We start from the raw sequence: 27473 nt of genomic DNA on the forward strand, positions 1-27473 counted from the left end.
ATTTTCTTAAAAATCGGTGACAAAAGTTCAATAGCTCCTTTTATTTTAGCTTCTATTTTTTATTATTCGCAGATTATTTCAGCTGAAGCGCGAGTATTGTGGTAGAATTTGTGGTAGGAACGAGGAAATGGAAAGAGATCGGCAGGCCAATCGGGATCAAAATCGAGATCGCCATGAAGTAGATCGAAATTTTTAACCCAACTCCGGTTCCCTCGCGATCTTTCTCATTGGGAACACGATTTCTTACGCACGATTACCGACCTTTAGAAAGAATGCAGACATTTGAACAAGTGGTTATCGAAAACGAAAGCTAACTGGTTACCCAGTTAGTTGTCCAGCAACTATCCCTGCTGGCGATAGTTCTGGTCTTCTTGTTGCCGCAGCCCGCCTCGATAGTCCCTCCAGATAGATTTCTCTGTTTCGATTCGGAAACGGGGATTTTATGTAACTTATGCCAGCCAGAAATCCCATCCCAGTTCATTTCTTGCCGAATCTTTTCACCATAACTGCCACCATAATTTCTCGATAATTTTTTTCTTTTCGTTCAATTCTTTTCATTCAAATTTCTTTGGAAACGTTTAAAATTAAATTAAATTAAACCAACCTTCTTCTTCTTATCACTATCTATCACGAATAATTATTTTTAAATTTAATATTATTTAAGACAATTATATATTATCATCTTAATTATAACATTTTTTCCTTCGTTTTTCATTCAAATTTCTTTGGAAATGTTTAAAATTAAATTATCAACCTCCTTCTTCTTATCACCATCTATCACGAATAATTATTTTTAAATTATTTAAAACAATTATATATTATTGTCTTTATTATAATATTTTTTCCTTCGTTTTTCATTCAAATTTCTTTGGAAATGTTTAAAATTAAATTATCAACCAATCTTCTTCTCCTTATCACCATCTATCGCAAATAATTATTTTTAAATCCTTTAAAACAATTATATATTATCGTCTTTGTTATAATATTTTTTCCTTCGTTTTAATTAATTAATAACTATTTTTTCTCTCAGTACAAAGTAAATTAACATTGGTTGTTACATTGGTTGTTACTTTTTTTGGAGGTACTCTTCGAAATTCTCAAAGCCAAACACGATAACTAGCCATGTCGATCGGTTATATTTGTCCACACACGAGAATCGTGCAAGTTCATCGAAACCTTCAGTTAATTGGTTATAATATATATATACATACAGAGAGGATTTTCATTAATGAAAATAATTTCCTCCTCCGCTGGTGGATCGATTCGATAACCGAACAGACGATTCACGGTTCTAAACCGGTTCCACTGGTGTGGTCCAGCAGTGGAGAAAGGCGTTCATTCACGGGCTGAACAATAAATTATTGTGTCGAATTGAGCCGCATAAATTGAAACGGCGAACAATGGAATTTACGCTATCCCTTCGATTACGTGGCTCATTGTGCCCCGCGAAGAAACCTAAGTACATAAATGGCGCCAAATACGAAATTTGGTATAAAATCTCCGATAAATCGCGACAGCAGCCAAGATTAGAAAGATAAATTTTTCTATCTACTCTTTCCTACATTTAAAATCGAACGAAATAAATTGTTCAAATTATTTTTGAAACCTCTCTCAATTTTACCTCTCTATTAGTTTCCTCGAGTTGGCAAGGATTACGAAACCGATTTTATTAAGCAGATCCAATAAAATATCTATCTATGTATGTTTCTTTTTTCCTCGTTGTAAACGAGTATTAGATTGTGGAGGGAAAAAAAAGAAAATTAGAAGGGGATTTTGTTCGTACGAGCTGAACCATCATTTTCATCCAGATTTAATTTGGATAAACGTTCGCGTGGAATGGAAGAAAATCGAGATCGTTTCATGGCTATCGTTGATTTCTAATTGGTAGAAAGTTATCGTCAGGTTGATTCTTTTCCTCGTTTCGCTCGAGTGGAAAGATGGTAAAAAGAGAGGAGGAGAATGATCGATGATGATGAGCAGCGATCGTGAGAGATCGATTCTCGATACATTCTCTTCCTCCTTCCTTGACAGATCTCGATATGTATATACTTTACTTATATTTTAATAACGTATAATAATTATAAATTAAATTATCTTGTAATTATTTAAACATTTTTAACATTAAAGATTTTATCAAATTCGTTATATTTGTTCCGAGAATTTTTATTCGATCCTTAAATTCTTCAACGAAATATCGATGGACGAGGTTCTATTCTATTATTGATTATTTGTCAGATTTATCGTTGCCGATTCACAATCAAGATCGCGGCGTTTCTCCGCGGCTTAAATAAGAAAGCATTCTCGCGACGTTATCTAACAACGAGAAATCTAAGAGTTCCGTTTCACTTTATGTGGCGAGTTCTGCCACATAAATCAAAGCGCAGCTTGCGTATTATCGTTTCTATCGAAGTCGATGCCTCGTTCTAAATATGCTAATAAATCCACGTGACGCGAACGTGAGCGGTGTGACGATTACGCAGGAATCCGTACAACCTTTCCTTTTCCTCGTGCTGCAACATATTGTACACTTCCGAAATAGATTAATCAAAAAGGAAAGAAAAAAAAAAATCGATTGATTGAAAATTAAAAAACATGCATGTGAAAAATATTATCGCGTCACATCCCCGAAAAAAGTAAAATTAATTCCTCGTTAAAAGATATAAAGCATATTCGAGCTTTCAAAAAAAAAAAAAAAAAGAAAAAAACTTCCATTCAATTTAAACGAAATCCATCGCACGATCATCAACTTTCATCCCATCCATTCATTGCTGAAAGAATGAAAAAGAAATTTCATTTCTAATTACGCCATCCAAATAATTCCTTTCGAAGAATCCGCGTCATCGACTTTCAATTGCTTATGGCGCTCGTTTCACGGCTCCAATACGCAACACGAAACGTAAGGAGAATCCCCGTTAAATTGTCTTCACGCGGTCGTCAATCAGTGACATCAGCGAGGCACGCTTTCTTAATGCCACGCGGCCGTCGCGGCCCGCTAAACAAAAATAAAGATTCCACACTAACGTTCGGTGGGGGATTCCCTTATGCAACAGGTGGCTAACCTGACTGCCAGACCCTGCCCGCGAAAAAATCCTCCTGCCAGGGAAGGTGCAATCTCCTTACCACTTGTACACTATCGGTCAAAATGTTTCCAAAAAATGTGTTTCAAAAATTTAAAGAAAAAGGTTAGAACGTTTAATTTTCCTCCCACGTCAAAAATTAATCGATACAATTGATACGTATATCGATTCTGTCACCTTACGTTCATCTTATTATCTCTCGCTAAGTAGGAGACGGTTCTGCGTATAATTTAGCGTATCCTTTTTTACCGATCGAGGCAGGATTCGTGCAAACGTATTCTCACCAGAGATATGGTTTCCAGAGCAACCAATGGTGTAATTGAATCCATACTTGCTCACTGTTTTGCAGTGAATCGTTGGATTCGATAGATTCAAAGATGTATCGTTCCACTTGTACATGGTACATGGTGATCAATTTCAATTCTAGTTGAGGAAATAGCGGTGCTGTTGGACGGGTGTTTTAATGGACGTGTGTCAAGATGTATGGGCTATTTGGCAAGAAACTGAGCGAGGAAGTGAAGCAATGATAAGTGTTCGGTTTATACGATGTCTGTAATTTCTTGTTGATCGGTCTTGCAATTTGAAGATTTTTGCGGCCTATTGTGCGTTTATTGTGAACATTATCAGCGTAAAAGTGATGCTTGGCTTATTTTTAATCATTTTCCGAAATTTTATTTCCCCAGAAAATTTAGAAGGGAATAAAGCGACGATGAAAAGAAATCCTGCTTGTGTCATTATGCGTTTTATATATATATATATATATATATATATATATATATATATATATATATATATATATATATAAATATATTGAATACTTGTTCGATAATAGATAGAAATTTATGGAGAATCTTATCAAAAATAATAATGATTAGAAGTCTATAAATGTTTATGGAATTATAATATAAGCAAACAGGCTACCTCAACACGATAATTCGAAAATACCCACAGGCTATTATTAGCACGTAACGAATAACCATTTGAGAATGTCATAAGGAAAACTAATGCTGGCCAACTTAACTCATTATTTAAATCAAAATTTTTCCATTATATTATTTTCAATCCTATACGATTAATGGCTATACCAATTTCAAACACGATAGATAATTAAACAAATCCTTATAAGCGGAAACTTATTAATATAACCTCCATATCCTATCGTCTCGACATATCTCGGAATCTCATGTATACGGAATTACTACCATAATAATAAAGTAATAAGTGAAAAGTAAAAAAAAAAAAAAAAAAAAAAAAAAAAAAAAAAAAAAAAAAAAAAAAAAAGAAAGGAGGTAATCATTCGAGAGATTAACTCGATACGATCGAGTTGAAAATCGAGATCGAATCGAGAAGAATGAAAAGAAAATCGACGAACCTGTGGTGGTATCCCGCTCGATTAATCCTTTCAAGATTCTGGCTGGGTTCTCAGCTGTTGGGTATCAGCAGCAGCGCGGAGGGAGGAGGGGGGGAGGAGGAGGAAGAAGGGAGGAGAGGGGGAAGAGAGGGAGGGGGATGGAGAAGGAGGAGGGGAATTCTCCTCGACGAGGACGAGCTATCTGTCCCTTGAAGCACGCAGGATCTCGCGCATGTTACCGCACAGGGTATTCCTCACAACGGGCAGCACGAGTCATCGTGTCCAAACACCCACAAGTTCCTCATCGTTTCGATCGAATCTCGAACACCATTGATATTTTTATATATATATATATATATATATATATATATATATGTAACTCGTACTCGGCGGTGTTATTACCTTCTATATGCACCTGAGTATCAGTCACTGTAAACGGGTAAACACTTTCTTCCCCTCTCCTTTCTCTCTCTCTCTCTCTCTCTCTCTCTCTTTCTTTCTCCCTCTCCCTATTTCTCCGCGGGCACGAAAATAACCGCGATTGCACAGAACACGTCGACGATTTCTTCGAGTTACGAATTCCTGGGGCGACACGTGCCGAGATCGGTTTCCAAACACCTGGAGAACCGACTCTGGAACAAGACTCTACTTCTAGGATAGAGTGTCTTGCGAGTTGGTACTTTCGAGCGATCTTTTTTTTTTTTTTTTTTTATCGTTCAACCAGGTGACAAGGAAACTCGTCTTGGTTTTATTATATATATATATATATATATATATGTATATGTATATGTATATATGTATATATCCGGGATAAACCGTTCGATTTATTATTACTTGTATCACTTTCGCGAATTTCTCTCTCCCCTTATTTCTCTTTTCTTTTCGTTTTTTTCTTTCCTTTTTAGTTGCGATCGTCGGTTTGGAGGAGCACTGATAAAAGAGCAGAGAGGGGGGTGGGGTGGTTGGTCAGAGGGGGAGGACGGGGGAGGGAGGGAGGGTGGAGGAATTATTGGCGAGCAACACACGAGGGAAAACGCGCACGAGGGGGGGCCCCACGAAGAAACACACCTCGAGATTTGTCAACCTCGCTCGGTGCAGGCGATCGTCAGACTAAAGTCGTCGTTCCACTGGAAACCGAGTACGTGCATGGCTTTCTTATCCCTCCTGTTAGCTCGAAATCCATTCCATCTCTCTCCTGCTCGCTCGGCCAGCCTCTACCTCTCTGTCCCTCCGACGGCCGTTTCGCTCGCTCTCCCTCTCTCCACAGCTCTATCACCGGGTCCAGAATGGAGGGGAGGCCGAGTCCAAGGATATTCAGGAGCCGTGGAAAAATATATTTCGGTGTCCAGTTTCGGGGGACACCGATTTTCGACCATCGAACTTTTCGAAAGTTCTTCGAGTGTCAAAATTCTCCCTCTCTCTCTCTTTTTTCCTTTTTTCGTTTTAGAGAAAGAGAGATGGTTGACAATTGTCGAACGTATTTGTATTCTGTCGATGCTTCGAAGATTATATTCTTTCCTTGGATTTGGAAATGGAATTTTTTGATCATCAAGGATCAAGTTTCTTCAAGAAGGAAAGAAATTTGAAAACACTTTGTATTAATCATCATCAGAGGAGGAGGAAATTAAAATTATTAAATTTCCTTTTAAGCTCCCATCGCAAGTGATCAATATATATATGCATTGATTTATATAAAAATTAAATATATAAAATATTATCATAAATATTATAAATAAAAATTTGATTTGGAAATGGAATTTTTTGATCCTCAAGGATCAAGTCTCTTCAGGAAGAAAAGAAACTTCATGGAAGTGAAAAGAAATTTGAAAACACTATATTAATCATCATCAGAGGAGGAGGAGATTAAAATTATTAAATTTCCTTTTAAGCTTCCATCGCAAGTGATAAATATATATATATGCATTGATTTATATAAAAATTAAATATATAAAATATTATTATAAATAAAAATTTGATTTGGAAATGGAATTTTTTGATTCTCGAATCAAGTTTCTTCAGGAAGAAAAGAAACTTCATGGAAGTGAAAAGAAATTTGACAACACTATATTAATCATCAGAGGAGGAGGAGGAGATTAAAATTATTAAATTTCCTTTTAAGCTTCCATCGCAAGTGATAAATATATATATGCATTGATTTCTCGCGCGTTAACAATACTGACTTCTCAACGAACGAGGCAGCGAAAGAGGAGAGAGAGGCGAGTAGAGATCGATGTATCCTCGCTCGTGGCACCCTGTAATTTGTACACAGGGGAAAACCGTTTCTCAAATAACTCGTCATCAGGTGTAATTTTTGATATTGTTGTTATTCCAATCGCTCCCTGTTTGGAAACTTTCTGTAACTGCTTCGAGGAATTTATGTTAATGGAAGTGTAGATTAATCGGTTCTGAAAGATACATTAACGAAATCGACAATTAGAATCGCGTGGGCGTGGTTTTTTTAATTCGTTTTTATTAATGTTCCTTCCATCGAATTTTACATTTTAAAGTAACCGGATCTGTAACTCATACGTAATTCTAGATTAATCTACATCTTCTTGTAAAGTATTAATTTGCATCGTTATCGTTCTACCAGGATTTCTTTTTTTTTTTTTCTATTACGTTAATAATAAAGTTGACTTTAAACTATTATATTATTAAACTATATTTAATAGCTCCTTGATCGATCGATATTGTTTTCTTCAACGTCATGTTTCTATTGATAATTTACAAACATAACACGTTCAAGTATTTTTTCTCAATCTCAAGGGTCGTTTTCAGATTCACAATTCAAAAATTCCAAATTTTCATTTCTCGACAATAAAATAAAGTAAATTGTTGATGTAATTATTTTAAGGAAATTGTTAGAATTAGAGAAATTAAGAAATTTTGTCATTATATAATTATTTTTTTTTCGATATAAATAATTTTTGTTATTAAAATTAGAATAAAAATTAATATAAAGATTGTTATTGTAAATAGAATTGAATTTATTTCTGTATATAAATATGTTATTTGTTATTTATTAATTTTTTATAAATTTTTATTAAAATAATTGATATAAATAAGATTTGTAAGATTCTTTTTTATTTTTAATTTTAATGCTTCATTAATCAATGAAATAAAATATGAAAATATTACTAATATACCACTTAAAAAATACAATGTTAATGTTATTAAAATTAATGATGAATTTATTGAACATATAGTATAATAATAATTATTATTATTATCAAAATAGATCAGTAAATAATTGTCAAACTCACAATCACAAATATTATTCCCCTCCAAGGAGAAAAGAAAATATACTACTCACAATTTTTTGAGCTTCTCAAAAAAGTAACCTCTCATTATTTAATCAAATATTATAACAAAAATAATAAAGATTGAATGTGAAATCAAATAAATTGATAAAAAATTGATTGGATTATTAAAAACATTATTAAAATAGATATCGTTAAAAATCAATGTTACATCCTTTCAACTAATTAACACGTGGATATTTACAAATTGTCAATAGCCAACGCGCTCGTTTCTACTTTCGTTGTCGAGATTAATGCGCGTTTAATCTAAGCGCTGCGTTCGATCGATCGATCGAGATCTAGAGAGCACAAAGGTTTTGAAACGAAAAAAAAAAGAAAAAAGGAAAAAAAAAAAATTCGATCGCACGGCATTGAGACCAACTGTTTGGAATTCATGCTATTCCCTGGGCTGGATATACGAGCGCGACGCGAAAATAGAACAGAACAGGAAGGCGGAGAGAAAGAGAGTGCCGCAACGAGAGCTAAGAATCAGCTGAGAAAAGTGCGAGGGAAAAGTGAGCTGGATGGCCTTCGCGACAATTCACTCGTTTTGCCTCTTGTTTCGCCGTTCGAATTCGCCTCTATCGGCGAAACCGATCGCCTCTCCGTCAATTCTGCTCCATCGATTGAAAACAAGATCGGCCATTTTTTTTTTCGGTCGATAATAAATTGTCCAGACTTCCAATTCGTGGAAAACGATAAAAAAAAAACAATCGATCCTTCGATTATTGTTTTTTCTCGCCGATGTATGGGTTTTTGAATTTTGAAAGGTAAAAAAGATGTTAATATAATATAATGTTAAGATAATAATGTTAATATATAATAATGTTAAGATAAAAAAATTGTTAATCGAATAATAGAATATTAAAAATATCTATCGATATTTCGAAGAGAGAATATTGCAGATATACAAAAAGATATCTGGAATCGAGGCGTTGATTATCGTAATAAATGCGATTGACGAAAGGTCAGTGGAAGGAAAACTAGTGCATTTTAATGTTAAATCGTAAATTGGCATAAATCTTCGCTAGATAATGAAATTTATGAATCCCCCGATCGAGGAAGTGAAAGGATTAGAAACGGACGTCTTTCGTAATTGATCAACAGATGCATCTGCTCAGTTGCTACGGATTTATTAGGATCGAAAAGATCACGGGGTAAATGCCGATTTGACGCGAGTTAATGGTTACCTCACTGAGACGCTCACAAAGGAAAAGAAATAATAATAATAATAATCAAAATACCAAACTCACAATTATTAAAAATTATTCTCCTCCAAGGAAAAAAAAAATGACTATTCATAATTTTCTGAGCTTCTCAAAAAAGTAATCCTCTTATTATTTAATCAACGATTTATTCTGTGCTATTCTTTCTTATATTATTTCATCAATATCATATATTATCTATTCTTTCTTATATATTCTTCAATATTCTTATATATATTCTTATATATTCTTACATATTTATCAATATCATATATTATCTATGCTTTCTTATAACATTTCATCAATATCATATATTATCTATGCTTTCTTATATTATTTCATCAATATCATATATTATCTATGCTTTCTTATATCATTTCATCAATATATCATATATTATCTATACTTTCTTATATTATTTCATCAATATATTATCTATGCTTTCTTATATCATTTTATCAATATCATATATTATCTATGCTTATCTATATATTCTTATATATTCTTATATATTCATCAATATCATATATTATCTATGCTTTCTTATATTATTTCATCATATATTATCTATGCTTTCTTATATCATTTTATCAATATCATATATTATCTATGCTTTCTTATATTATTTCATCAATATCATATATTATCTATGCTTTCTTATATCATTTCATCAATATATCATATATTATCTATGCTTTCTTATATCATTTCATCAATATCATATATGCTTTCTTATATTATTTCATTAATATCATATATTATCTATGCTTTCTTATATTATATTATTTCATCAATATCATATACTTTCCATCTGTCGACACGGTGATTAAGACGATGAGGCGTAATTAAAATATCGAGTGGCGTTTAAAATATTAGACGAGGTCGATCCCCGATTAATGTCTCCGCGGCTGAAAAAAAAAAAGAAAAAAAGAAAAAAGAATCGTATCCCGGCGGCTGTGACAGAAATGCGGTGTTCTCGCGTACAACGATCGTGTTTAAAGCTGGCAACTCTCGGAGAAAGGCGGCCACCCACCGGTTTACACAACTCTCTGCTCCAGTTATTAGTATGTGTATCTTTTGCGGATCGACCCAAGTTGACACGACGCGACGATATCGTGTTGGACGTACTTGAAACGATCATTTCATTTTCGAGCTCGAAAAATTGTCATTATATTTGTATTTCGAGAATGATATTAATTTCGGCATTCGATAGAAATTTCAATGTCGATCAATCGTAATGGTGATTATCCTTCGAATTATATATATATATATATATATCATCATTTCACATATTCTACAATTCATGTGTTTATTCTATTTTGCTGTGCCTCTGTAATCTCATACAAAATTATTTTTATTTAAACGAATATATAAACTTTTAAATAAAAAGAGAAAGTTATATATATAAAATAAAATATAATATATATAATAAAATAATAAAATATAATAAAATAAAATAAAATAAAAATGTTAAATTTCATAAAAATATTTATAATATTTCAAACAATTATTTATTAATTATATTATCTATTATATTTACAATTATATCTATTTATTAATTCATGTGTTTATTCTATTTTGCTGTGCCTCTGTAATCTCATACAAAATTATTTTTATTTAAACAAATATAAAATATAATAAAATAAAATAAAAATTATTATATTTATACAAATATAAATTTTTAAATAAAAAGAGAAAGTTATATATATAAAATAAAATATAATATATATAATAAAATAATAAAATAAAATAATAAAATATAATAAAATAAAATATATATAAAATATAAAATAAAATAAAATAAAAATGTTAAATTTCATAAAAATATTTATAATATTTCAAACAATTATTTATTAATTATATTATCTATTATATTTACAATTATATCTATTTATTAATTCATGTGTTTATTCTATTTTGCTGTGCCTCTGTAATCTCATACAAAATTATTTTTATTTAAACAAATATATATTTGTTAAAATAAAAATTATTATATTTATACAAATATAAATTTTTAAATAAAAAGAGAAAGTTATATATATAAAATAAAATATAATATATATAATAAAATAATAAAATAAAATAATAAAATATAAAATAAAATAAAATAAAAATGTTAAATTTCATAAAAATATTTATAATATATCAAACAATAATTATTTATTAATTATATTATATATATTTATTATATATATATATTTATATATATATATATATATATAATTTAATTAAAAAAAATATTTATTATATATATATATATATATATATTATATTTATTAATTATAAATATTATGATTGTAAATATTAAATTATTTCTTTTTTTTATATATAATTAAAAACTCATCAAGATCGAATTTTATATCTATAGAAAATTTACTTCAAATAATTTTTTTTAAATTTCTTTTAAATAAACAGGAGGGGAAATTATGCAATCGAGAGTAAATTAATTCTCTAATTGCAATTGAATCATCGAAATTGGTGGATCGAAACTTCAATCCCCGTCAAAGCGATTGATTAACCGTGATCGGTCGTTGCGGCCGATGAAAGTGTTATCATTTCATAATGGGACATAGTGACAGAGACCTGACCATTGTTAGGCCGGCCTATCTACGTGCTACCAGGCTACTGAGTGGCACAACAATACCAACCGGCCGGCCCAGCCATGGGCTCTCCCCCTCCCCCCCGCATAACATTAACGCCAGCCTCTGTCGTAACTTTATTATCGGCGTGCCTAGAAATATGCCGTGCCATAGAGAACCGATCATAATTACCACTGACACCCGCAATTTCCGTCTCAACCCCGTTCGCGAATTAATTTGCCGGGAATAAAGCGTTTTAAAATGGGGAGGAGGGGCGGGTCGACATTTTATAATTTTGCAATTTGCGCCGGTGAGGGGTCAGGATTTTTAGACGGGATATTTTTACACGAGAATAACACGTGGCGTGAAAGTAGATCGACGGAGTAAATTGTCTTTTAATAACAAGTTTCAAGTGATTCAAGTTTTAATTTGTCCGTTTCGTTTCTTGGAAAAAAAAAAAATTCCAAATTGTTGTATTCATATACGTCGTGAAAAATTGTTAGATCACGAAGATTGCAATTATGCTACGAATCTTGAAAAAAAATTGAAATGGAAGAATTTTTACAGTTTCCTGTTATTAAATTAAAAAGAGAAAAGAAATTTTTAATCAGAGAGCAAGGCAAAAGTGTTTCGCAAAATGTTTGCGTTTTGCAATTGAATTACACATGTTAACATTTTGAGAACGTGATGTGAATTGAGAGGAGATCGAAATGAAGAAAGAAAATATTATTATATTTATTTATAAATAAACGAAGGAATAATAAGGATCGCAGGTTTGTTTGAAGTAAAGTAGTGCGATAGAATGATGAGTTTGAAAGTAGTAATTTATCCACTTTGCACGCTAATCGCAGAGCGGTTAACCTTTGATAATTATCGAACTGAAACACTTCCGTTCGGAAAAAAATCTTTTAAATGTCGCCGACCACTCTTTTATCGCAACGTTACATCGATAATTAATGTAAACCTGGCGATTTTTATCTCGTGTAAAAAAAATAAAATTGATTTACAATTAGCGAGACGTTGCGTGAAATGTTTCTCTTGTATCTGGTAGACAAGAATATTCAGAAAAATAGTGAAAGTAAATTGAAAATCAAATTTAATTATGATTGATACTTTGATAAGGAAAACGTTGAATAAAAGAATCCGAAAAATTTTGCAAATTTAAAGCACAATTTTGAATTATAAAATTTCCAAAATTATTATAATAATTTTTAATTCAAAATTAAAAATCATTGCAAAATTCTCGACGATAATTAATCTAAAAAATTCTAAAAAAATTTTCGCCAATTTTCAAATCAATATTTGTCGATCAACGTTGTAACAAAAAAAAAAAAAAAGGAAAAAAGAAAGAAAGAACGCGTGCAATCGCATCCACGGATCGATAATTTGGACTAATGCGAAGTAATCGTAGACAGAACGCAATGGCGCATGTGTGGCCTATAATGTAACAGAGGCGAGCAATTTACCGGTCGAGCCGAAGGAAAAGCTTTGCAAATGTCCCTTGCTCTTTTCTAATCATATTAGCATATCTAGGTGAACCATGCTGCTCTCAAGAGTGATTGTACAGATACGCGATACGCAGAGGCCATTTCCTTTTATCGTTCTCGCAGACAGAGCGACAAATGCCGCGTAACTGCCACGCGGATATACGCGACTGTCGTAAGCCTCTCCCACTCTCGTTTCGCGCCACGTACGCGCCTCCGTTTCTCGGATCCAGCGGATCTCGTTCCTGTTTTGCAACCCTGTCGAGATCCGCCATCGATCGGGCGATCGCCGTCTGCGTTGGATCGGATCAATTCCCTTGACTCGCTCGCGGACGAGCGAGCCTCTGAACACAACGATGGAAACGACTTTACCGACGAATTAACAATATGGCGAGGGATAATTAATAAAAATTAATAAAACTTAACGAGGCTGTTGATTCGTTGATTCTTCTTTCTTGTTGATGATGAGTTGGGAATTTCAATGAATTTGTTTAATTGGTATTCTTTTTTTTTCCCAGATAATAGAAACGAGCTGCTTGATTACTGCTATTAAGATAACTCTGTGTTAAAATCTTTATTGAAAATTATATAAAAATTAATCGGTTAATATATCTGCCGTGTTACGCCTCGTATCCGAGATACACGATCTTTCAATTAACCCGATGTTGAAAAGAGAGAATCCGCGGACGATTTGCTTGCCAGATGTCGGAGGTGGAGGAGAAATAAAGGTTCTCGTGTAGATCGAAAGGACAGGTTACATAATAAAATACATTGAGCGCAAAAAGTCAAGTTTCTCAAGTACTTTCGCGTCCAACGTTTTTCTTTCTTTCTTTCTTTCTCGTTCTCTCTCTCTCCCTCTTCCCCTCTCTCTCTTCCCTCGAGTGGAATCGATGGATTTTAGAACGCGTATTTTATTACACGACACGCGCGCCCTTCGAAATTCCCACTTATCTCTCCAACGATCGAAGCGAAATGGAGCAATTGAACGCCGAAAATGGCGCCTCTGTTCGATTTCTTACGTAATTAGCCCCATTGATTGACGCAGCATTGATACATCGATCGTTTGCTTTTAACGTAATGTGTTACGTTAAAATGTTCGAGTGATCGAAGAAAGGATTAATTAGATTAACTATGATGATGTATTCGATGCAGGTTTTTTTTTTATTCGGATTGGAAATTTAAAATTCTATGCGACTCCGCGAAGGAAATTAATGGTTTCACATTCTCAGGATATATGAAGTAGTGAAGAGATAAATTGTTCATATTGGGTAACTGTTTCTTGAGAAAACTTCCCTCAAATTGATTTTAGTTATCGTTAAATTTTTTTTTGATATGATTTATTTGCATATTATTAATAATAGAACTCTTCAGAAATAAATCTGATTTTTTTTTTCATAAATATGAAATATATATATATATATATATATATATATATATATATATATATATATATATATCTTGTAAATAAATAATAAAAATTTAATTGAAAAGAATTTCATCAAGCACAAAAGTCTTTTCTATTATCATAAAGCACGACTAATTAATGAAAACCCAGATCTGTTACACGGAATCAACAAAAAGAAATTTTTTTAATTAAAAATTTTACTTTACTTGTTTAATATAGCCATGATCTACAGTTACAATTAATTAATAAAATCTTTCTCTCTGATTTAAATAGATAAAAAAATATAAAAAAAGATAGCTCAAAAGAAAAAATGATGAAATTTCGTTCAAATGAAAAAATGAAATAAAATAATCAGAGTAGGATAAATCGTGACTAAGATTCAAATAAAAGCGATATTTGTCAAATTGGAGCTACAAGGTTTCCAGAGAAAGTAACGTCATTTGCATAAAGAGTTCGCGATATCAGCGTCAATGGACGATCGAATATTAAAATTGTGTCTTACCACGTTTATATCGTTATCCAGAATCCCTTGAACCAATTATAATTCTCGATATTAATTCATTTTTTTAATGAATAATTTTTCCTTACAAAAATAATTTCTATATTCATAAATGGAATGTCAAATATATTATTGATACTAACCTTAATGGTAAAAAAATTAAAAAAAGAAATATTTTCTGAGACTGTTCGACTGAAAATAATTTTACAAGGACTTTGCCCGAGGGCTGACCATATCGAGTCGCTCGTTTCACGCAATCTGGAGCACCCACGCCACTTTACGATCCCAAATCACGGTTATCAATTAATCAACGCATTTAACCCTGCCGTCATTCGACCCCCGTAGTGAAGGAATTCGAAAGGACAATCCTTTCGGACAGTGTGGTTAAATAGTCGGCCTACTTTTCACGCTATTCGTAATTTACCAACTATTTATCTAAAATAAAAATATGCATATAATGATATTCGTTTTTGTTGATCAATTTTCTGCATACTCAACATTTCTCCAGCAACATTAAACGTATCGGAAGAAAAAGATCAAAAAGAATTTCTACCAATCTTGGATCATTATTCCCAGAGTAGCGATAATGGCCTCGTAACTTAAGATCGAAATGCATGTATGTATCACTCTGTCAACTGTGTGTTACAAAAGCACAATCACTTTTCTTCACCTCGAATCGAACCTGACAGAGGAACGCAACAAAATTCTTTGCTACCATTAAGGGGAACATATTTATAATCGACGATTTCACGAAGGACCGTTCTCAAGACTTTTACTTCGTGCTTCCTTTCGTCGATAGCATGGTAACAAAATGCTCCAGTTTCGATAAAGGGGGCTTGTTGAGCAATCGATAATGACCACAATCAAGTTTGCTACCTAAGAACAATCGTAATTTTCCATTGTTTCGAACGATACGAGTAAACCAAAATAATGTTAAAATATAGGAAAAAATTATGAAAATAAAAATTGATTGTAATTAATTTTAGACGAGATTGCAAATTTTGAGATAAATAGGAAAAAAAGATACTTACTGTGTACTTAATTTTCTATCTATCATAAAAAAATGCAAAATATTTATTAAGAAATAAAGTACAGAAAATATAAATAAATTGATTTATTTCTAATATAATTTTTATATATTTAATAAAAAAATTTAATTCAATATATCTTAAATATATTCAGTATCTTTTATTAATTGCAATATTATTTACGATAAAACTTTCATGTATTTTTTTAATAAAAAAATTTATTATTTATAAAATATCATTTTCTTCGCTTTAAATTTAGCTATTTAGCTATCTAGCTATTTTTTATATCAACAATTACCTGTGAAATGAATGATTTTAATTTTTAATTCTTTAAATAATTAAAACATAATTATAAATAATTTAGAATATAATCGATAGAATAATAATTGTGATTAAGAAATTTTATTTCTCACACTCACTTTTCCTGGAGATTTATTATTAAGAATAAATTCCAATGCATCGTTTACTTTTGGCAATCCAACAGTCAATACAGATGTTGGATTAATCAAACCTTCCTCAATAAATTGTAAAACATCGTCTCCGGCTTGTCTAGTTGAACAAAATTATAAAATATATAAAGTATATAAAATTAAAGAATATCAATTAATTTAAATCTAAATCTAATTTCTTTTAACTATGATTTAACAATTATTATTATTTCTTAATAATTTATTAAGAGACAAAATTTATAAAACATTTTAATTTAGTAATAATTATTATACCGATATATCTCAGGATTCTCCTTCCTACATTCTCTTAAATTGAATCCACTAATAGTAAAACCATTCTTTGATGCATCAGAATCATTTTTTATAGTTGCTGTTGTACCAGCAATCACTATCCTCCCTTTATAATAAAAACATTGAATAAATCATCCAATTTAATTTAAAATGATTACTTTTTTAAAATTATTTCTGTACCTTCGCGAGAAAAATGATGTAATACAACAGCAAAATTATCATCACGTAACAAATCTTGTATTGTTATTTCACTTTTGTAAATATTAGTAAAACTAAAAATATAATATAATTACTACCATTGCTTTTAATTTAACTAAAATCTTACATAAGAATCAATTCTCGTTAAACTTACCAACTTAATATTTTTTTTAAATGTTCACCATTTTCATCATCAAAGATTTTTTTAATATCTTTCTCTGCAGCTATCTCTTCAATTTGTTTTAATAATTTACGATCTTTATATTTAAAAGAAGCAATCACACCTTTTTCTCTAGCAAGAGCTGCTCCATCTTCAGTAGCACAAACACTAATTACCTGAATTAATAATCATCGCGAACTTATAACAAAAAGTGATTACATTAGACTTTTTATTTGATATATATACATATAAATCTCAAGTATTAAATTCTAACCTGAGCTTTAAATACATTTGTGGCAAGATCAACTGCAGCTAAACCAGTACTACTTATACCAATATTAATAAAAATGATATCTTCTTCTAGAATGTTAACTTTATTTTCTAATGCAATTAAAGCTGTAATATAATCATCGAGTAAACCCACTACATCAACAGATTTTATCTCAGATGGTACTTTCCAGATATCCTAAAATTTTACGTTTATAATAGAATAAAATACAAATGATTAATTGAAAGAAATCTGCTTACAGTAATTTCTGCTATACACTGTTTAGCTAAACCTCCATAACGTTCCTTATTAAGGGCAATAACCTTATCCCCAATTTTATATCCTTCTTTTTTTGCCTCCTCCCCAACTTGAATCAATTTTCCAACAAATTCATAACCAAGCACCATAGGTAAAGTTGGTTTAAATGTATGTAAATTTTTTGCTAATAATGCATCTGATGCATTGAAAGCACAATAATCAACATTTATAAGGACCTACCAATATAAAGATACATTTACTTTTTAATAAAAAGTCTATCCAAAATTTAATTTATTATTATAAAAAAAATTACTTAGAAAAAATTTAAATTTAAATTTAATTTATTTTGAATAATCTAATCTATCATAAAAAAAAATATAAAATATTTCAATAATCTTATTAAATAAAAGCATATTAAAACTAACTTTTAAAAAGTTATTAAATTCTTTTATTTTTAATTAAATCTATAACAATTTCATATTCACTTTGTCTAATTCTAAGCTATATAAAAAATTATTGTGTATTTTGTTTTTAATGTTCTCTATATTAAGTTTCTCCTTGTTATTTATATAAACAATAATATTATTATATATGATATGAAATATACAAGAAACATTGTCTATTCAAAATATCAAAATGAAATAATTAATTCAATTATTAGAAAAATTGATATTAAACAATTGAAAGTATTTAAAAATAGAACAAAGATACTTTAAAACTTGTCACTTAAAATTGTAAATCTTTATACATTAAACTTACTTCATTTGCTTGCAATATTTTGGGAGATTCAATATTTTCTAAAATGAGCGGATCAGAGAATTTCTTCAAAACTGCAGCAGAAATTTTGCCTGGTTCTGAAGCCGGCATACCACTTTTTGCATTTTCTTCTAGGTTGGGAGACTTTTCATTTTCAATAGAACTAAAACTAACAACTCTTGAACGCATTGACGACTTTTTCAAATGATTACTACAAAAATGCGCAAAAATTCTTCTGCTTACTAATGTCGACATTTTTATATCAACCTAAAATTATTATTTAAAACGCAAGAATAGCACCCACACGAAATTACGGAACCATTTGGTGAATGCGAACGCGCATGCGCAATGCTAATTCAATATCGAACTTCAAAATTTTAATATCGATGAGCCTAAAATCGAAATGAAATACTTTCATATATCGATATTTTAAATCTTTAACGAAACAATTTTAAATCGTTTGTCGCAGTTAAATGTGAGATGTCGTAATATAAATTTACAATTTGTGTAAAATGGTGTTTAATAAAAAATAACGTGGAAAAAGTGTTCAGTGCAAATATGTTATATGTGAATTATGAAATAATCACTTTAAGCTACATTATATCAAGTTTTCAATTATTTTTAGACATCAAATTTAAAAAGGTCAGTAAAAGAAAATTTTATTTTCATTGTATCGCCATTTTTCAAATGCATTTGCAAATGTATCAGATCTTTTTTATTGATTTTATCGATCAATATTCATTTAATTACTTAAATATCTATTTTCTACTCGTTCATATTCTATTCGTAAAATATTTTTAAAAAATTTATAATTTAATTCTTAAAGTATAATGTGAGGTATACAAAATTTTGATTATATATATATTATAGTTTTGAGATTTCGTTACATTCATACAAAATAAAAAATATGTAGCAATGAAATAACTCACCTATCGCCAAATGTATGAAATATCCAAGTCTTGATGAAATTTTCGTGGCTGTTAAAGGACATGTAGACTGTTTCAGTGAAAACGTCGTAGAATCCATAGTCAAAAATCTACTATCAAATAGAAAAGAACGCAAATGAATTAAAAAAAAGTACAAATATGAAAATTTTAACTTAATATTAAATATAAATTTTAACTTAATAATTGACAAAATTTTATTTAATGATATATTATTTTATACTACTATAAAGAATATACAAAGTTATTAGCATAAAAATAATTAAAATAGGGGGAAAATTAAATTTTTGTTATGTAAAAATTTTCGCTAATTTTTATCTTAGGCTAATTTCTAAATTATCAAAATTTGATCAAATTAATGGATTTTATGAGAAATAACAGAAAAAAACGAAAATGCGATGTTTCGCAATATGATGCAATCTCGATAGTTTTCATTGCAGAAAAATTAATAAAATCATAATGAATAAAAAAAATTAATGTTTATAAGTGTAATTGTTTCTTAAAGAAATAGTTATTAAAATATTTTTCACTATACCTGATAAACAAGATAAAACTTTACACAACACTTGTTTCGTTTGAATTATTCACTGAAATTAAAGTTAATTAAAAAAACTTTCAATTGAAAACAAATAAAAAATTTGAATATAAACTTCAACAGGAAGTACAAGTATTAAAGAGTAGTCGCGAAACTGTTATCCCAATGATGTTCAAAGAGGGAGTGATTTGGTCGATTTTTGTTTCTTCCAACAAAGTCAAGTCTCCCCACCAAGCTTCTACTATATTTTTATTTTTTTTTTTTCTGAACATCCTCACTAGTTTTTGTTATTGCTTTTTCATTGAAAAATATTTTTATTATTTAGATTTTTAAAATATAGATCTTTAATTTCATCAGAAATTGTTATGCATAATATTATTTAATTCGATTATTTAATAAAATATTAAAAATATAGGAAAATCTATTGAATACATGGAAAAGGATAAAATGATAAAATACAAAATATTTGAACTTTATTTATTGAGTTTAATGTATAATTGCAACTGATTCTTCTCTTTTTTCTTGCTTTAATGATTGTTACATTATTATATTTTATAACAGAGGATTCATTATATATAAAAGACTATGAAAATTAAGTACAACATTTATGCAACGAATAAAAATGGCTATAGAAGATTCGCCTTACATTTTAATTCTGTTAATGATTAATAGAAACAAAAGAAAAGAAAAACATATAATGTTTTTATGTTAAGAAAAAAAAAAAAAAATTAAGAAAAAGAAAAATAGAACGATGGCCATTCAGGTGTCATTGATAGAAACGATGACATTTTTAAATTTAATTAAATTTATTCATTGACAAATATTAATTCATGCATTAAACAGTATGGCCAGCCGTACTCATTTCTATCACAAAAATGTTAGTTTCACTTAAAAACAAACATAATCATAGATACTACAATTTTATGACCAGATTGTTAAGAAATTATAAAGCAATGATAAGAATGACTAGTATATAATTATAAAAATAGCGAATTTACTTAATTAAACATATCAGAGGTTAGTACAAATGAAGATTAAATAAAGTTAGATTAAGCTGTACGGATATTTCAACTACGTCTCATCTAGCAAAATAGACGAAAAATAAAAGCAATGAAAGAAAGCAAATATATTAACATAATACGTCACGATACAGATATTCTAGTTTTAGTAGAAAAGTTTCTTAAAAACACAATTATAATGATTGTAATGTTGAATTCTTAACAACAATTTATATCTAGAATTCAACACACCTAATGACTTTTCATCTCATAGAAACTAGTTCAGTATCAAAAAATTTCTTAACTTAAGGGCATACGCAATGCAAATAGTACGAAGCATCATTTAAATAAAATATCTTACAAAAATATTTAATTGTTAGTTGACTTTTAAAGAAAATAAAAATAAGTTCTGTGCATTAGATGAACAGAACAATGAATACATAAATTAAACCACAATCTTCAAATAAGTAAAATGAGCAATAAATATTAAATCCATAACATTGATACAAAAAATGCGATGCTTTAGATTTGCGTTTGCCATTTATACAATTACTATTCTTCAAAATCTAATGATATCACTTGATCAGAACCTTAGTACCAATCGTTTTCAATTAAAAAATCTACCTACGTATTACATACAATAAACAATATACGAACACTTTTGTTCCCCTTCTCAAAAAAGTCGTTCAAGATAAAATGCTAGATCTAAAGCATTTTTCGTTGGTAGCATAGTTGGAATATAAGAACACATACGTTGACATAATTCATCTATAAATTTGTTTGTTTGTTTTTTTGTTTTTTTTTGTTTTTTTTTTGTTTTTTTTTTCCATTTGTTCCTTACTTTAAACATATCAAACAGTATACTGTGCATTCACGTCCATAATACTGTGAATGAATTCTGTCTTAATTCTACGCAGAATATTACGATATTACTGCATTGGCATTCATATGCACTTTTGTTGTTGTTGTTAGGTGTACAAGTTTAGTACAAAAGTTCGATTACAAACGTTAGAAAAAACTATTGTTATTCTTTCGTTTTTTTATCCATGTCGCTTAGAAACTGAAGTCTTAATCTATGCTCTGGAATGCTGTATGAATAATACTTCTAATTTGACATCGATGTATATCAAAAATCGTCACAAGTTTAGATATCATACAATGGGCAAAAACTTCTCTTTTCATTATTGTGCAAAAATTCAGTTCGATGATTAGTAAAAATTAGAGGAAGATGTAACGTGATTTTTTTTTTTATATAACGATGTTAAAAATTAGTTCTTAAATTATATCTATATATTGTGCCAATTTTACAAGTTATTAAACGTTAATAAATTCGCAGTCAACAAATTAAAATATATCTTTCCTATTAAATTCTTGCTAAGTTAATAATATATATGTTTACTTTCCGAAATATTCTTCCTATAAGAATCATCAAAAAATCGTATTTACCAATACTTTCATCATTATTATATAAAAACTACTAGAATCATAACAAAAAGAATTATATCTATGAGTAAAAATATTATAATCAGTATATATAGCTATTGAAATTACGTATTTTTTTCTTTTTTTTCATTTTTCTTTTCTAATATGCATGGAAATAAGAGTTAATTTGAATGTCATAAAAATCTTGTAAATCGATTTTTGGAATATTTGAACTATTATTTAGTGATTTATAAATATTTTGCAAGCCTTATGTATATAAAATTGCATCATTTTTTCTCTTTTTCCTTACTATAAAATCTGCGAAGAATTGATCAAATACAAGAAAATCACAAAAGAAAGCTAACTTTTCATTTCATTCAATTAATTTTTTAACGCAATTTAAATTAAAGACTAGTTAAACTTAAATTCTGTTTAAAGAATCGATTGCCTCACCATTTGCAGCTAATTTACATTTTTTTTGTGGATGATTGTAAATGGTCTGCAGAGGTATATGAAGCAATTCCACGATTTCAATAAAATTAGGCTCTGCAACAAAGAAATAAACATTTTAGAATATTTAATATTATAATCAATAGATAAATATATATTTTTTTCATAATCAATATAATTAAATTTGAATCAGTCGAATTAAATCAAATAAATGATTTTTGAAATTAATTTATTTCAAATATATCATTAATAAGATTATTATAGGCATAATATTTTTTCAGAAATGAACATTTAATGCTTAATTTAAAACTTAAGACTAAAAATTCGATTAAAGCTCATTAACATTAGGAAAACTTTGAACTGCTATAACTTCGAAAATAGTTAATTCCGGTCACCGAGTGAGGAATCATTAGAAGCGCGAAACCTTTCTCTTTAAAACGATTTTTCATTTATCCCGATACGACTTCAGATTTCGTCATAAAAAAAAGAATAATATTTAATCATTTATTTTTTTTGTTTTTGTTGTTCATTCGAATCTTTCATGCTCATCTCGTTTTACTAACTTACTCCAAATTTCAAATAAATATATGTTTTACATATTATATGTTTATATTATATATTATATATCATGTTTTATATATAATATATTTTAATATAATATATTTTTGGATGTATAATTTGCAATTTAATAATCAATCATTTATATAATATTGTGTATTTACCATTTTCCGCTGTGATATATCCGTGTCTAATTAAAAAGTCAAGAGCAACTGGAACTGATGTTGTTTTAAAATGTGAAGACAGTATCCTTTCTATACATTCATTAACTGGAAGCAATTCAAAATTCTCAACCTCTCCATCATTATTACTTGGTATAAAATCTGGTGGCAGTTCAAGGTCGTATACAAACTCTGTATTGGGAAACAGACCCCTTTCACTTTCAAAAAACAGAGATACACAACCAACACTTTTTAATTTTGCAATAAGATTATTGGGAATACTGGCTTCTTCTCCAGCTTCTTTTATAGCAGTTTCATTAATACCAAATCCCACACTCAATCCACCGCTCACCATATTATCCCAATATCCAGGCCAAGTTTGCTTATTTGGGCTACGTTTTTGTAACCATATTGATAAACCTTTTACAGGATCCATAACATATCCATTAATATCTACTCCATATTTACGAATCCCAAATAAGCCTATAATAAATAAATATTAATAATATTTTCGGAATAAGTAAAAATATTAATAAGAAAATTATGATTATTATACATACATGTAGCAGATCGATCCATTTTAAATAATGGTGGAGTATTGAATTCTGCCCGTACTTCATAACATTCTTCTCTCCATCCTCTTAATGTTATGAATTTCCCACCTGCACGCCATTCTTTTAAAACTTCTTCAACTCGAGCACTTCTTTCTGCATAGTCTCTGAATGCTGGATTTAATTGTACGTATTCAGGATGTACTTGAAATACCTTCAAGGCAATATTTAAAATAAATATTAAAATTCTATAAATTATTCTGCAATTCAATATATGAATACCTGTGGATAATTTAATAATTCTTTCATTACATCTGGACGTACAAGGCCAACTTGTTGACCATCAACAACAAATGCTCTGCATTCCCCTGCATGAAAACCTAAAGAACATTATGAATATCGAAATATTATTATTCATTAATACATTACCGTAAAATTTAAGAAATATATAAAATCTATTTATATATATTATAAAATACAAATAATATTATAAAAAAAAATAAAATATAAAATAAACTTAATAAAAATTATATATTTTTATCATTATAAAAATATAACATAGTATAATATTGATCATATTACATTTAAATCTAAAAAAAAAAAAAAATACTAAAAATTTTTATTATTAAATAGATTTGGTTTATATTTATATTTATATTTAAACTTATATAACAAAACATTATTATATCTCTAGATTATCGGATATAGATAATACGAATTCTTATCCGTTGATAAATATACGTATATATGTATATGTAACAAGAATTTATTCAAAATATTTATTATCAGAAAAATGGGAAGAATTTTACAAATAATAAGGAAAATAATAGATGCGATAAATTTTGCTAATATTATTTATGTTTCCAAAAAATATAGACAGAGTTTTTGTTAATCCACTGAAAATATGAGAAAGAATACACAACAAACTCGAAATCAATATCTTAGTAGACAGGACGGAAAGCCATACGTTTCTATGTCGTAATCATTAGAAAATTAATTCATTGATATAAAAAAAAAGATCAGATATATTTAAATATTAATAATATGACTTACCTGACAGGTAGAAGCAATTAAATTTGTTAGCAAGTTTCAATAAACGTGACATAGGTTTCTTATCACTATCCGTCATGATATTTCGCTGTCGTTAACCAACTGTGACAAAAAATTCTGGCATAGAATATATTATTTTAGATAGGAACTTCACTTTAGAATTTCTCCACTCTAAGAAATGGAATTTGAACTGAAATCATTATATATGATTGGTTCGTATCTTGTTTCATATATTTTTAATTTTTTCATAGATTTAAAGATAAGATTATTAAATTTACTTCTTATATCATACAACATAGATTTCTTTTTTTATTGTGATGGAAAATAATCATTGATAACATTAATAATTTATAATTGTCTTCATTTATAGAAAGTGATATGCAACTTTGTTTTTATTAAATATCGTATACTTTTTTTTTTAAATGAAATTTTAAATATACAAATTTTTAAAAACTGAAATGACGTTGTTTATAATAAATCTGATAATAACATCGTTATGATAAAGTAATTTTTATAATACAAAAGAGAAATTATTACATGCAATTTTTGTAATATATAATAAATTGTTTATAAAAGCAAAAAGAATGTTTAATTTTTTATTTTAATAATATTTAAAAATAGTAAAAAAGCTTATCATTTAAACATTATGTTTCAAATATGTTTCTATCTTCCCAATAGATAGCGCTAAAGATACATAGAATATGTATCTGTTTACAATAAGAATTTTAAATTTATACATTTGATAAATTTAACTTAAAAAATGAAAGTGAAAAAAGCTGTAAAAGCATCATCGTCTTCCGAGTCCGATTCGGAATATAATTCATCAGACGAAGAAGTAAATACTATTTATATTCCAAAATATTTAATATAATTCTTTTCTAACCTATATTTTTTCACGTGTACAGTTGAGGCAAGCTTTTGCAGAAGGTTTATTAAAACCTGGTCTAAATGTAGTTGAAAAAAATAAAAAAACACCAAAAAATTGCGTTGTAAGTATAATATAATTAGATCTTTGAATACAAAAAAATAATGAGGGGATCATAATTAGGATCATTTTTAGTCTCTTATGAAAAAGAAGCTAGAAGAAATTAAATTGAATTTACCATGGATTGAAAGATTAGACTTGACTAATGCACCAGCACCTTTAGCGCCAGAATTGGCATTGCAAATGCAAGAACAAGAAGATAGACGTGCGAAGCAATTGAAAGGGAATAAAAAATTACCTCAATATGATCCAGCAGATGATCCTGTTCTAAATGATTTTCGTAGAGAAACGATGTTTCATAGACAGGCACAAGCTGCTGTTATGGAGGGTATTGCCCGATTAAAGAAACTTGGTATTCCAACAACTAGACCAGACGATTATTTTGCTGAAATGGCAAAATCGGATGCTCATATGCATAAGGTCAGAGAAAACCTAATGAAACAACAGACAATAGCGCAAAGATCAGAAAAGGTTAGGCAATTGAGACAACAGAGGAAAATAGGAAAACAAATGCAAATAGAAGCAACTTTGAAAAAACATGCAGAAAAGAGAAAATTATTAGAAGAGGTCAAAAAGTATCGTAAAGGTGTGAGAAAAGATCTTGATTTCTTAGAAGATAAACAGAAACCTCAAGGCAAAGCAGTGGATCAAAAAGCAGCAGCAAAACGTAAAATGAGGGATGCCAAATTTGGTTTTGGTGGTAAAAAAAGAGGTAGCAAAAAAAACACAAGGGCAAGTTCCGCAGATGTGTCAGAATATAAAAGACCTTCACTACCAGGAAAAGATTCGAAGAAAAAAAAAGGAAAATCAAAGCAGAGATTAGGAAAAAGTCGTAGGATACAGATGAAAGCAAAGAAAAAACGTTAATAGCGATAAATTAATTGACAAAGTATTTTATATGATTAAATGATGTTTACTTGTAAAATAAATATTTTATGTAATCTTGATATTTTTCGTTATTATTTCTTATTTTTTATCGAAATATTTTTGGAATCTCGTTTGGTAGACAATGAACAATTGCAAACTGGACTCGACAAAAGAATTTTTATCACATATGTAACTACGTTCAAATGCATCTAATGTGAAAGCATTCAAACGTGTGCAAAAATATATAGAACAAAAAAAATCTTTTTCTCTTTCCCAAGTTAGATAGCATATCGTTTCGTATTCAAATAAACAAGTTTAAAACCTCATAGATGTGATAGATTTTCGAACTTACAGTGCATTTTTTATGCGTTATAATATTTTCTCTTTATGCACGTTGAAAAAATTATCATCGATGTTAATAATTCGATGCATAATTTAATTTAATCGATTGAAATTTTACAATAGAGCATCGTTGTTAAAAGATTGGCAAAATTTCCATTACAGAAAATGAAAGACATTAAATTTTATCGCGCACATATTAAGTATAGAACAAAAATAGCTAAACAAAACAAAGGGAACAAAGTAATATATAAAAGAACGGTAGAAGGTTGCATGATGGATAACTTAATCTACAAAGTGACTCTC

General features: G+C 29.1%; 4 protein-coding genes across 11 annotated transcripts in view; 1 reads left to right on the plus strand and 3 right to left on the minus strand.

Moving 5' to 3' along the window:
• LOC102655072 (microtubule-associated protein futsch-like) overlaps window positions 1-19977 on the minus strand; it is a 65059-nt gene extending 45082 nt beyond the window's left edge. For 2 of the 7 annotated variants that reach the window (XM_006568257.3, XM_006568255.3), the window contains exons 1-2: window positions 19787-19977; window positions 19237-19346 (exon numbers count right to left, since the gene is read on the minus strand). In XM_006568257.3, the coding sequence (XP_006568320.1) occupies window positions 19237-19298 (62 nt within the window). In that variant the 5' untranslated portion in view covers window positions 19299-19346; window positions 19787-19977. Of the gene's footprint in view, window positions 1-4449; window positions 4748-4830; window positions 5165-5262; window positions 5556-19236; window positions 19347-19786 lie in introns of those variants that run through there. The other 5 variants (XM_026442337.1, XM_026442336.1, XM_006568256.3 and 2 more) reach the window with 5 other exon arrangements.
• LOC552665 (quinone oxidoreductase-like protein 2-like) lies at window positions 16169-18642 on the minus strand. The gene is made up of 8 exons (NM_001242431.1): window positions 18311-18642; window positions 17554-17787; window positions 17300-17491; window positions 17020-17201; window positions 16848-16939; window positions 16650-16773; window positions 16347-16476; window positions 16169-16225 (listed from the first exon to the last, which is right to left on the minus strand). Exons 1-8 carry the CDS (start codon window positions 18560-18562, stop codon window positions 16199-16201), a joined length of 1233 nt encoding a protein of 410 aa, NP_001229360.1. The 5' UTR covers window positions 18563-18642; the 3' UTR covers window positions 16169-16198.
• A 591-nt stretch (window positions 19978-20568) lies between the features above and the next one.
• LOC100576795 (uncharacterized protein YJR142W) lies at window positions 20569-25115 on the minus strand. The gene is made up of 5 exons (XM_003251162.4): window positions 24980-25115; window positions 24209-24306; window positions 23936-24140; window positions 23379-23858; window positions 20569-22752 (listed from the first exon to the last, which is right to left on the minus strand). The coding sequence occupies exons 1-5, from the start codon at window positions 25053-25055 to the stop codon at window positions 22628-22630; spliced, it is 984 nt and encodes a 327-aa protein (XP_003251210.1). The 5' UTR covers window positions 25056-25115; the 3' UTR covers window positions 20569-22627.
• Window positions 25116-25647: 532 nt separating this feature from the next.
• On the plus strand, window positions 25648-26847 carry LOC726028 (probable rRNA-processing protein EBP2 homolog). 2 transcript variants are annotated; one of them, XM_001121804.5, is made up of 3 exons: window positions 25648-25811; window positions 25882-25965; window positions 26037-26847. In XM_001121804.5, exons 1-3 carry the CDS (start codon window positions 25737-25739, stop codon window positions 26826-26828), a joined length of 951 nt encoding a protein of 316 aa, XP_001121804.1. In that variant the 5' UTR covers window positions 25648-25736; the 3' UTR covers window positions 26829-26847. The 2 variants fall into 2 exon arrangements, with proteins under 2 accessions (XP_001121804.1, XP_016769125.1); XM_016913636.2 differs by lacking the exon at window positions 25648-25811 and having other exon boundaries at window positions 25887-25965; window positions 26025-26847.
• The last annotated feature ends 626 nt before the right edge of the window (window positions 26848-27473 follow it).

The sequence above is a fragment of the Apis mellifera genome, linkage group LG8, assembly GCF_003254395.2.
Source record: "Apis mellifera strain DH4 linkage group LG8, Amel_HAv3.1, whole genome shotgun sequence".
Classification (NCBI taxonomy): Eukaryota; Metazoa; Arthropoda; class Insecta; order Hymenoptera; family Apidae; genus Apis; species Apis mellifera.

Excerpts from the sequence above, each read along its gene's own strand:
- LOC100576795 (XM_003251162.4), bottom strand. The coding sequence starts at position 25,055 with ATGACGGATAGTGATAAGAAACCTATGTCACGTTTATTGAAACTTGCT. Across the intron at positions 24,307-24,979 it reads TAATTGCTTCTACCTGTCAG|GTTTTCATGCAGGGGAATGC; the intron begins GTAAGTCATATT and ends AATGTTCTTTAG. Across the intron at positions 22,753-23,378 it reads ATATATCACAGCGGAAAATG|AGCCTAATTTTATTGAAATC; the intron begins GTAAATACACAA and ends TCTTTGTTGCAG.
- LOC552665 (NM_001242431.1), bottom strand. The coding sequence starts at position 18,562 with ATGTCGACATTAGTAAGCAGAAGAATTTTTGCGCATTTTTGTAGTAAT. Across the intron at positions 16,774-16,847 it reads ACATCATTTTTCTCGCGAAG|GGAGGATAGTGATTGCTGGT; the intron begins GTACAGAAATAA and ends TTTATTATAAAG. Across the intron at positions 16,226-16,346 it reads ATAATAAATCTCCAGGAAAA|GTAATTGTTGATATAAAAAA; the intron begins GTGAGTGTGAGA and ends TTCATTTCACAG.
- LOC726028 (XM_001121804.5), top strand. The coding sequence starts at position 25,737 with ATGAAAGTGAAAAAAGCTGTAAAAGCATCATCGTCTTCCGAGTCCGAT. Across the intron at positions 25,812-25,881 it reads ATAATTCATCAGACGAAGAA|TTGAGGCAAGCTTTTGCAGA; the intron begins GTAAATACTATT and ends TCACGTGTACAG. Across the intron at positions 25,966-26,036 it reads AAACACCAAAAAATTGCGTT|TCTCTTATGAAAAAGAAGCT; the intron begins GTAAGTATAATA and ends GATCATTTTTAG.